The following is a 12,524-nucleotide window of genomic DNA, read 5'->3' on the forward strand; positions in this document are numbered from 1 at the left end:
CACATACACACTACACACGCCACACACATACACCCACATACATGCCCTAAACACATACAACATGCCACACACACACCACACACATACACACTATACACACATGCCCTAAATGCATACCACATGCCACACACACCACACACATACACCTACACACATGCCCTAAACACATATAACATGCCACACACATGCACACTACACACACGCCACACACATACCACTGAACACACACGCCACACACATACCACTACACACACTCCACACACATACACACTACACACATGCCACACACATACAACTACACACACACGTCACACACACCACTACACACACGTCACATACACACGCCACACACATACACACCACACACACACGCCCTAAACACATACAACATGCCACGCACATAGACACTCACACATGTACACGTACCACACAGCACAAACACACAGACACACACCACCCACACACAGCACAAACACACACATACCACACATATCCTACACAAACACACCACAGTACAAACACACATACACACTACACATATACATGCTACACACACGTGCCCTAAACACATACAACATACCACATAGGCACACCATAAACCCACACACCACACACACAGCATAAACACACACACACGCCATACACACACACACACACGCCTATGCCTGATCAACAAGAGAAATGATCATGACAGAAATGCCGCTGACTGGAGTATCTGTACATATACTCAGCTGATGTCTTTCATACTTCGAGGGAGTATTTTTTTTCAGAGCACCAACTTTGATGTTTGATTAAGATATATTGTTAGAGGCCTTAACTATATTGATTCATTTTCTATGCTGTGTAACAAGTTACCACAAACTTAGAATCTTAAGACAGTACAAATGTGTTATTATCTCACTGTTTCCATGGATCCGGGATCCAGATTTGGCTTCATTGGGTCCCCTGCCCAGTGTCTCACAGGCTAAAATCAAGGTGTTGGCAGGGGCTGTGGTCTTACTTGAGGTCAGGTCCTCTCCTGAGCTTGCAAGTTGTTGGCAGAATCCAGTTCATTGTGGTTTGGGAGCTGAGACCATATCCTCAGCTCCCAGAGTCTGTCCCCCATTCCCTGTCATATGGCCTCTCTACATCATGGACATTTGCTTCTTCAAAGCAAGACAGAAAGGGCCCAAAACCCTAGATCATCATGTAACAAGGTCCTGGAGTGGGAGAAGCATGCTACTTTCCAGGACCTAAAAATGGCCCACTGGTACAGAACAACACCAAGCCAGGAGGGGAGCCCCGCCACTGACCTGGCATGTCCACGCACAAGTCTGGGGGTCACACCAAACTTACACATTTGTTGAGGGGGACAGAGGTCGAAAGAGAATTTTAGTTTGTGCTTTTGCAAATAGGAGATAGCTGTGTCATGCCCTGCAATGGGGGACTAGAGGAGAGAAGATAATATGCTCCCTTGGCATCATGGTAGGTCTAATGCGCCTATGAATCAGAGTGGAGATGTCAGTAGCAATTGGATTAGAGCTATAAGAGCATCAGTAGCACAGAAGGGAGGCCCAGGCAAGTTGGGAAAATGTACAAGGGATGGTTCTCTGCAGCTGCCTCCTTTGCTTCAACCAGTCAGATCTGAAGTCGGAAATTTACTCAACAATGGCCAGGAATCCATGACAACTGCGTAAGCTTGCCTACATCTTCATAAGCAAAAAAAGCAGATTAGTGAAACGTAATCTGGTGACAAGGAATGTTTTCATATGTCCTACATCATCGCTGTCTTCTGCAATTCTCAACATCTTGTGTTTATAACTCAAAATTGAGTCATAAAGTAAAGGCCAGAATTCTTTAGAGTCATGTACAATAAGGAAATGATGATGGTTATTACAAATGAGAGCTAGGATTTCTTTAGTGCTTATCGTATACAGGAGTCCATATGAATTCTTTACATGAATAATCTCTCATAATCTGAGCTGTAAAATGATAAATAGTGTAATTATTGTTCCAGCTTCATAGATGAGCAAACTAAGGCTTATCAGAGAAGTTCGTGGACTTCCACAGGTCACAGCACCACGTGGTAGAGGTGGACAAAAGCCCACAGTGGGGCTGCAGGGCCCTCATCTTTAGCCATTATTGTGTCGTCCAAACCAGAACTAAAATTTTAAATTCTAGCTCTTAAAGTATTGGCTCAGCAACCCAGAAAACATTTCAAAAGTGTCTACCATGTTTCCCCGAAAATAAGACCTAGCCAGACAATCAGCTCTAATGTGTCTTTTGGAGCAAAAATTAATATAAGACCCAGTATTAGATTGGATTAGATTAGATTAGATTAGATTAGATTAGATTAGATTAGATTAGGTAAAACTCAGTTTTATGTTATAGTAAAATAAGACTAGGTCTTATATTAATTTTTGTTTCAAAAGACTCATTAGAGCTGATTGTCCATCTAGGTCTTATTTTCGGGGAAACACAGTAGTTCCTCGAAGTTTCTACATAGTTATTATTTTATTGAACAAAATTCTAGTAACCGTTCAATTACAGATTGCATCAGATACATCATAAATCAGTGTATGAGGAACCGGATGGGGATTTCGATAGTAAGTCCAATAAAAGCCCTTTGATATGATGTGATCAGAACAACTTAGTAGAAATAACCAATTACAGCAATGAATCACTAAATTTTCCAGTGACCAGGAGACATACCATAAACATGTATTTCAATTTAAAACATGTAAATATAGATTTATTCTCTCATCACTATCTAACAAAGTTAGTCTCATTTCTCTAAGTTTGGGTAGGGAAATTAGTGTTGTCATATTCCATCCCATGAACTCTAGCCATCATAAATCATCTGCAACTTCCATTTTCAGTTTCGTGATAGTGGAGCAAAAGCATTTGTCTTTTTTTTTTTTTTCCATCTGTTTGCCTTCACGTTTGCTGTGTGTCCCATTCTTCTCACTGGTCTTGCTCAAACCTAGCTGAACCTTCCTTTTTTGTTTCTTTCTTACCTTTAGAAAGCTTATCCAAAGATGTCCCATTAATTGTCATAGAAACAGCTTTCTTCGTGCTCATGTTTCATTGATTTCCATAACAAATTAAATTGCATTATCATGACAAGTACAAATGTCACAAACAGGGAGGAAACAAGTGAGACTGACTTCCATTGAGCAGCAACTCAGGTGGCTGTGGCCGAAGTGCCTGGGATCCTAGAAAGAAGCTGGCCAGAGGGAGTGCTGGGCATGGTGGTTGCTTTATAGAAGGAATGGAGAACGTTGGCTAATCTGGGGCATCCATTAGGATGGAAATACCAAGAGAAGGTCCCCTCTGCCCTTGGTGTTTGGGAGGAGCCTGGTGGCTCTGAGCCAGCTTGCAGATTCGTGGATATCTTGGCTATTGCGCTCGCCTAAGGAAACCTACACACAAATGCCCTTCACACTCAGGACAACGAACGGTGCCTTGCTCCTAAGGACGTAGTAATCCAGCCTTCATCACTTATGTGTGCTTCCTTTACTAGACCCTCTGCTGCCAGCAGGATGTGCCAGAAACTGATACCAAGATCTCTATTTTCAAATAGGAACTGTTTTCAAATAGGAACTGTCCAAACCATGTGTACTCTCCCCAGACTTGTTGGTTTTGTTGTATTGACCTAGGAGGGTCAAGGTGGCAGTTATGAGGCACACATTCAACCCCCCAAATATTTACTGAACAGTTATGTTGTTGTTGGAGCAGGAAGAGACTCAAAGATTCCTCCAGGGGGCTCACAGGAGACTTCTATTGGTTTGAATTTCAAGACTTCCATCAAGGTGGGAACCACACTCCAAGCAGACAGTTAGACAATGAGGAAGGAAGCAAGAGCCTCCAGGCTTTTCTTACAGAAGCATTTTTCTCTTCTCCCTGTGTCTTCCCTTCCCCACCCCATCCTCCCTCTGTAACCTGGAAAACAAAAGGTTGGGGGAGGGCTGTCTGCCTTCAATCTCACTCCCAAATTATGCTTAATATTTTTAATACCATTTTCTACCACCTTAGATGGTTTTCAGACTGAAACTTGTCATCTATACAAACTGTGAATCTTTGACACAAAAATCCATACTCATAAAAAACGTTGCTGCACCTCTCCCGGGTCAAAAGAGGTGCCATCACAGAATGTTTGGGGCCAGGAAGAGTGGCCCCTGATGACTGAGGTAGTTCCCCTCATTCATCTTAGCTCCAGAGGCAAGATATACACCTCCAGCCCACTCAAAGCCAAAACCTGCAGTAGAAATAAGAGGGCCCCAGAAGCTAAATTCTCCAGCTATTTGGAGGCAGGAAATCACCAGGAACTGAAGTGGGTAGGGAAGGGTCCCAGGAAAACAGGGACTTGCAGTGATTGTGTGAGTTCTGGTAAAGAAACAAGTACTCATGACCCATGTTAAAGAACAGTAAGGCAGACTTTACTCAGGGGACTACTGAGGTAGGTGTAGGGTCTGCCCCCAATGGGGGACGTGCAGTAGGGGAGAGAGACAGCTGGACACTGAATACAAGCAGTCACAGTGGGAATTTACAGCCAAAGAGCAAAGGGGTACGGCAGGGTCTTTGGATGGAAAAGTACAAGAGGAAACAGTGCGGGTAAGGGAGGGACATTCTGATTAAGGTGATCTAACAGGGTGTTTGCTGAAGGCAGGCTGATGATCGGATGTGACCTGGAGCACAGTAGAGGATGAGGACATTGATGAAATATCGAGGGTGGTCAGATGTTGAGGGGATTCTGGCTGACCCAACTTAGCAGGATTCTTGTGAAAATGGAGCCTCTTAGAGAACATGTCCAAGGACAGGCCTAGGGGCGCTCAGAGAGACTCGTTGTCAGTTCCTATGGCTGCTGTAACAAAGTGCCACAGACTTGCGGGGGAGTGGGGCTTCAACAACAGAAATGCATTGTCTCATGGCTCTGGAGCCCAGAAGTCCAAAACCAAGGCGTGGGCAGGGATGGTTGCCTCTGAGGCCGTGAGGGAGAATCTGCTCCCGGCCTCTCTGCTCGGCATGCAGTTGGCCGTCTTCTCCCTATGTCTGCTCACCATCTTCTCTGTATGCATGTCTGTGTCCAAATTTCCCCCTCCCCCTTTTTTTAAAAGGACACCAGTTGTGTTGGATTAGGACCCACCCTAGTGACTTCATTTTAACTTGATGACCTCTGGAAAGACCTGATCTCCAAAAAGGTCACATTCTGAGGTCTTAGGGGGTTAGAGCTGCACTATATGGATTTTGAGGAGATGCAATTCAGCCCATAACACTGACTCTTGAAAAGCTGAGCAGAGAGAGTGACCAGGCCCAGACGGCCTAGGGGGTCATGTCAGGCGGAGTGGGTCTGAGCGCCTGGGTGGAGACCATTTTTGTGACTAAATGCACGGCTCTTCTAGTTCCAGGTCCTCCCGCGGGCGTCAAGGCAGCTGCGGCCTCAGCCTCCATGGTCTTTGTGTCCTGGCTTCCCCCTCTCAAGCTGAATGGCATCATCCGAAAGTACACTGTGTTCTGCTCCCACCCTTACCCCACAGTAAGTTGGTAAATAACCAAGTGCCTTTCAAGCGCCTTCAGCCACAAGCTGCCAGAGCTCATCGGGGACGGTTCTGGTCCTTTGTTTTCCACCTTCTTGGGTCTTTCCAGTGGTTTTATTTTCCTCCCATTGTCTCCAAATACAAAGCAACATCCTCATTTACACCTCATTTGAAAACACACATCTGAATCATTGTAAGGGATACAATTGTCTAGAATTATTGTTTATTTGGTGGCTTCCCACAAAACTGCCAACCAGCTTATCAAAATCAAAACCCAGAGGCCTTAATTGTGCCTTAATTGATAGTCAGTGGACAACACCTATTGATTTTGCTGTTGGACTCCTCATTAAATGCACTTTATGCCTTCCCTGCCTCTCCCCCACACCTCCTTGGTTCCCACCTCCCCCCTCCCTCTTTGGTTTCCACCTCTCCCCCCCAGTCTTCCTTCCCTGTACCCTCCCCCACTAAGAAGCGCCGTAGGCAAACCCTGTTGTGCTAGAAATAAGGGACTTTAATGAGGATCTGTGACCCACACAGTGACAATAGCAGCTTAGTCGATTGTGAAGGAATTAAAAGTTAGAGAACTTAATATTCCAAAGTGCAGTATTTATTACCATTAATATTATTACCACTGAATAATACCTATAGAGTTAAACTGTTTCCTAGACCAGATACCAAAGGGAAATTTTAGAGAAAAGAAAATGGTTCATGAAAATCTGTGGAGTTTTCATGGAAATGTTTATGACATTTTGTGAGGTAGGTGCCGTGTCTAATCCATCTTTATATCTCCCAGCTCCCAGCATAGAACTTGACATGCGTAGTTGTTCAATTAGTGTTTGTGGAGTAAATGTGCAAACTAATTTTGGTTTTATTATGGTAAAATATCATAACATGCAATTTACCACTTTTAAGTGTATAGTTCAGTGACATGAAGTACATTCACACTGTTGTGCAACCATCGCCCTTATCCATCTCTAGAACTTTCCATCTTCCCCAACTCAAACTCTGCTCCCACTGAAGACTAACTCCCCACACCCTTCTCCCCAACTCCCAGCACCCCCATTCTTATGGATTTGACTACTCTAGAGACCTCATATAAGTAGAATCACACGGAATTTTCCTTTTGTGACTGACTTGCTTCACTCAGCATAATGTGCTCAAGGTTCATCCATGTTGTAGCAGGTGTCAGAACTTCCTTCCATTTCAAGGCTGAATAACGTCCCCAAACTGATTTGTTAATTAATCTTTTAATTCAACTGATATGTTTCCCTAAATCTACAGTCTATAAGGGACCCAAGGCCTGGTGCACTGTACAGTGAGCACGATTAACAGTGGGGAAACAGGGTGAGCGTGTGTGCAGATCAGTGAAGTCAAGTTCACTGCTGAACATATCAAGTTGTCTGTTCTGCCATTTGTATGTCAACAGCGGCACCTCCGGGGTTTAAGCAGATACAAACACGACATGGTCAGAGTTGGGTTCCAGAACTTTTTTGTGGGCACCTTATTTAGTTTTAGACTGCCGTAAACTCTCACCTGCTGAACCCTACCATCAAAGCCCAGAGATGCCAAGCAGTGTAGACACTGAGGTGACAGGCGGGGCAGTTGTATTCCTGTACTGAGAGGCAATTCACTGAGGACCCCTCTGTTAGCCCTAACATGTCACCATTTTGCCAAAGAGAGACAAAATCATTGCTGACGTAAAGAACACCCATATTCCACTAGAATTAGAAGTGTTTCTTTACTCTTATTCATCCATCCATTCATTTATCTGTTTGCTGTAGGACTCACATTTGCTATTTTGACACGAACCAGCTAGAAAGAGACTGACGGTACAGAGAACACCAGCAGCTCCCTCGCTCTGTCTCACCAATCTGGCCTTTAGCTCCAAACGAAAGAGCCCACCCTGGCTTACCTGACATGAGTCCTGAGTGACTAAGCCTTAGATGAGCAGCCCCCATTCATGGATGCCGTGGGCCATCCCCATCCCCATCCCCCCAGCCTACGAATTCCATACGTTGAAAAAGGGAAGAGGTACTGTCCTAAAAACATGATCGAACAGTCTGTAGGATGGAATAGAAGTTACTTGCCCAGGGATTTCCGTTTTCTCCCCATTTAACCACCCAGCACTTTCTCAACAAGACCCTTCTAAAAATGGCAGTAATGGGATCCAGCCAACCAGAAAAGGGAAATAACTGAATGTCTCCCCTTGTTGACGTCTTACAACCACCACCTCTGTGCTGTCTTTTGACCTTATTCAAAAAGCACTGTGGATCGCAAAATACGATCACCCCAGGCGCCTGTGGGCTCCTGGACAGCACCATGTATGAAGCTCTGCAGGGAGGGCCCCGAGCCCTGGAGCCGTCGTCAATAAAGCGAGGTTTATTCCTGAATCGGGTTTATTCCAGCTCTGTGCATCCGCATTGCTCCTCTCTACTTCAAGTGTTGTTTAAGAGCACGAGGGCTGTGTCTTAATAGACTCTAGTTTTTAGAGCAGTTTTAGGTTGACAGCAAAATTGAGTGGGAGGTACAGAGGTGTCATATCCAAGGCCTGTTTTTAGAATAAAATAATACGGTGACAAGGGAAGATCAGTGAGAACTAATGCACTTCTCTTCAGAGGTGAGCCCTTGAAAATTCCATCTATTATTCTGTTTTTTTCACATGAAATTAATAAGAAAACTGTAAATTACTGAAGGGGGTATTTTTTTCCATCTTTACTTTCTGTTATTTAATTTTAAGTCAGAAAACTGGACGTTCTCAAATTTTCAGAGGCTTTTACGTGTCTGCCTATGCGTCAGATGGACAGCAGAGGGCAGTCGTAGCTCTGTATTGCTTTTGCTCCTGTAGCTGAATTTTTTTTTTTTCCTCTGAGATGATTTCATAGTTCAATGTAGAACATGGGAGGATAAATCAGGACACAGCATACCCTGTAATTTAATCTTCTTTATAAGATTCCCTCAGCTAACCTCCTTGCTGACGTAAATTTTCTCTCAAGATCCCCACTTCATCTCCCTTGCTTGGGAACGGACCTTGTTAAAAGACACAGGCTGTTTTCTCTACCTGGAAAATACATTGTCTAATCATAGGTATTTGTTTCATGGTGTTCTCTCAGTTCAGCTTAGTGAAAGATATATGGGTGGATGGGGGGTTGGTAGAAGAGGGTAAAGGGGGTCAAATATATGGAGATAGGAGAACTGACTCTGGGTGGTGAACACACAATGTGAGATATAGATGATGTATTATAGAATTGTACACTTGAAACCTATGTGATTTTACTAACTAATGTCACCAAAAAAAAATTTAAGAAAGAGTAAAAAAGATATTAGAAATTGAGGCTTTGTGTGGGGCCAGACAAGAGACTATAAATACTCGTACATACAAAGACTGGTTGTCTGAAAGTGCAGCCTGGTAAACCCTAATCTCACTGTGAGGGACCAGCAAATGCAAGGAGTCATCGACCTCCCCCATCAGAGATTCGAACAGTAAAATCTCAAACGTCATTTGATTCTGAGATTCATCTAAATCAGTTTTGGACCATGGCTATTAATTTGAATAGAGATTGATTTGAACGATCAATTCACATGCTACGATAAGCCATGGAAATCGGGAGTCGCTAAACCTGTCAGGCCCCAGAAAATCAAAGCTTGATTTCCTCTCTAACCCTCCTCCCTACACAACGCAGTCCATGAGAAATGTTATATATTAAACAAGCACTAAGACATAGAAACTATCTATTTTATGATGCTAATCTGATTTTCACCAAGCTGAAAAATGTGAGATTAGATAGCACAAACTGCTCCTTAATGAAGACTAAACTCAGAAGGCCTAAAATATTTGCATCAATGAGCTGGGCTCCGCAACAGTTATTCCAGTTTCAGACACTCATGTTATCCAGTTCCTGCACATAGTAGGTTGCTTAGTGAGCAAATGATAATATACCAGCAGTCTTTGTATCCGGAGGACGTTCAGCAATTAACTCTCCATGATTAAGCAAGTGTTCTGGGAAGCAAGGAAAGTACATTTCCCCAGAGCCAGACGACTTTCAGTCAAGGGAGCAGGTGTGCGTACGCTTCCCCACCCTCCCGAGAGGGCGTGTAGTGAAGCCGTAGTGGGGCCGAGGACAGGAGGGCACGGCGTCAGGGCACCAAGTGTTCAGGAATCTCCAGTCACCAAGGGGTGCAGTAATGGAGTCAGGCAAACCGTATCTAAGTTGATCATATATAATCATATAAATGTGATTCTGTGCGATGTTCATTGTTTCTCTCTCAGAAGTCACCATGGACCTCCCAGTTGTAGAATCCCTCTCCCTCTTAGAGAGAGGCAGTGTTCTTCCTGTTTTAAGTTTTAGACGAGCATGTGAAATATAGCTATTGATTTTTAAGTTCATTCTTTCTTAGCTCCCATTCTCTTTTTGTTCTTTCTCTCTTTCGTTGATGCTTCTCCCTGGACACCCCACCCTGAACGACAGGCATTTTACTTTTTCGTGTTTTTTTTTTTTTAATTAAAGGTATTCAATTTATTTATTTTTCTTATCAGTTTATTTTTTATTAGTTTCTGGTTTACAAAACAGTGCAATAGTTAGACATTTCACCCCTCACAAAGTGATAACTCCCCTCCCCCAATCTGTTGCCCCTCTGACATCGTATATGTCTATTACAATTCCATTGACTCGATTCCCTATTCTATGCTCCATATCCCATGACTATATATATTAAATTATAGTTAACATACAAGCCGAAAAGCTCACTGATTTACACCAACCAACAGTTTCATTTTTCTTTCCCATTCATCTCCACTGTGAGTTGGTGGTAGCTCGGTTCTACGTTATCTTCATTCCAGGAAGGACCCAGACAGGTTTTATGGCAGAGGGAAGGAAATCTCTGGAGGGTCTGACATAGGCATAAAACAGTCCAGCACAAATCATCGACCAGAATTCATCACATGACCTCATTCAACCACAAGGGAACCAGGAAGTACGATCCTAACACGTACTCAGAGGGCAGGGAAAGCAGAATGTTTGAAGAACAGCTCTAATAACAACCATGGGAACTGCAACGAAAAAGGACAGAGTGCCTTTCTTGAGTTCCTAGTTCTAGGGAGGGCAGAAAGTACCAGAGATTGTCACCGTTCAGTGTCATGTGGCAAAGGACATAATAGTGGCATGCACAGCACAGGGTGACACAGGAACACAGGTGAGGGGATGTTACTTAAACAATAGTCAAAGATGGTTTCCTAGGACGTAATACAGCCCTGGCTTGCAGGAGGGAAGAATTTTGCCAATGAAAGGGTATTAGTATGGTCAGAGGAAATAGCATCTGCAAAGGGACATCGTGTCACGAGGATCCTCTCTCTTCAATATCTTTCTAACCCTCCCCCTCCTTTCACACCCGCTGCCATTGCCTTGGTTCAGGCCCTCACCTGGCGAACCCAAACCAGGTCAGAAGGTGTTCCACGACTAGTGTCAACTCCCAGTCCACTGTCCACATCACTCTCGTGATTGTTCTTTCAAATTCTGGATCTGATCACATCAATCCTTTGTGCAAATTTCTTGACTTCTCCCTTTTTAGCTAAAAAAAAAAAGTTCAAAATTGCCATGATTCCCTGTACAGATTTCCACAGTCCTGTCCAGTCTCACATTCTCCTAACCTTCCCCCATCCGTTTTCTTTTCTACTTTATTTTATAAAGGATCGTTATGACCCTCTAAATAATTTCTGTGACCCACGTCTTAAAACTGTGGTTTTCCATCAGTTAATTCCGATGATTACTTGATGCAGGAGGGGTTGTTATTATTATCTTCACTATACTGGTACTGAGAATGTGCTTAGCAAGACAAAGAGAGGGTCTACCCCCAGCAGGTGTGTGAGCTCAGAGTCCAGGCTCTACATTCTTACCTTGCCTGGGAAGCGGGCTCCATCTCACCTCAGAAATCCCCAGCGTTGATTCTCAAACTCAACGTTGACGTAACCATAATCACCTGTATCATTGTTCGATGGAGCATAGTTGGGCCCCTCTCATGACTTGTCAATTTCTTAAGTGCAGGAACCACAGTTAGTCACTGCTATGCCTTTGAAAGACCTGTTATTATGCTGAAATAGTGGATGTTCGGCAAATGTGTTGAACTAAATTTTATGGAGTATGGCTCTGAGGGTAAGTCGTATAATGACGTTTCTGCTCAGTAAGGCAGGAAAGTGTGTTATAAACCTTGGGATGCTTTCTATCTCAGAAGGAGTTAGGTGAAATGCCTGATGAAGTCACAGCCATGGAAATCATTCTTCTGTAGTTCTGACGAAGAGATCTAATGGTGGATCTCTTTTTGCTGTAATGGCAAAGCTAGAAATTATGGAGATGCCAAACCTGGCCTAAGAATGCACAGTCACGTTCCATTTACACCTATGCAATTAATTACTTGTTCATCAGAGCTCCGTTGAGGACTTCTGTATGGCTAGCATGTGCTAGGCTCTCTGTGCCTGGTTACCCACCATACTGTCACATGGCTGGGAAAAAATCCTAGAAAAATCTCCTTGAGAGAAAGCTACATCTGAGCATCTCAAAACTATGAAAACCAATTCCGCTTTTATAAAAGCTCTTGGGAAGCACATTCTTGAAGTTTCCATGAAAATATCTCATTATTCCATGGCCAATTCTCATAGAAATAGTTCTACATATTCTTTAAATTTTTCATGCTGTAATTTACATCTATTTATTAGACTTTGATCTTTTCAAGGAGTGGGGAAACTGCATATTATCTTTTGTAATTTAGTCCTTTAAAAATTGTCTTCCTTCCTCCTTGAACCTGTCCTCAATGAACCAACCAATAACTGCTCTACCTTTCTGTGGGATCCATATTTTAATTTTTCTTTTTGATCATCATAGTGGTCATTCAATTTCACTGAGCATCAAGTGAAAACTGTCAGTTGCTATAGTTGGTTAAAATGCAGGTGACACTTCCTCTAAGGTTGGGTGAAAGCTTGGCCTTTAAAATCCTGAGCCCAATTTTGTACTCTATGGA

The 12,524-nt window shown here is 43.3% G+C and overlaps 1 protein-coding gene across 2 annotated transcripts in view; it reads left to right on the forward strand.

The window, feature by feature from the left end:
- Window positions 1-12,524, forward strand: part of DSCAM (DS cell adhesion molecule) — a 639,047-nt gene that overhangs the window by 556,362 nt on the left and 70,161 nt on the right. For both annotated transcript variants that reach the window (XM_019745768.2, XM_019745769.2), the window contains exon 20: window positions 5,382-5,515. In XM_019745768.2, coding sequence (XP_019601327.2) covers window positions 5,382-5,515 — 134 coding nt within the window. The remainder of the gene's footprint in view (window positions 1-5,381; window positions 5,516-12,524) is intronic.

Source organism: Rhinolophus sinicus, linkage group LG01 (genome assembly GCF_036562045.2).
Source record: "Rhinolophus sinicus isolate RSC01 linkage group LG01, ASM3656204v1, whole genome shotgun sequence".
In the NCBI taxonomy this organism is placed as follows: domain Eukaryota; kingdom Metazoa; phylum Chordata; class Mammalia; order Chiroptera; family Rhinolophidae; genus Rhinolophus; species Rhinolophus sinicus.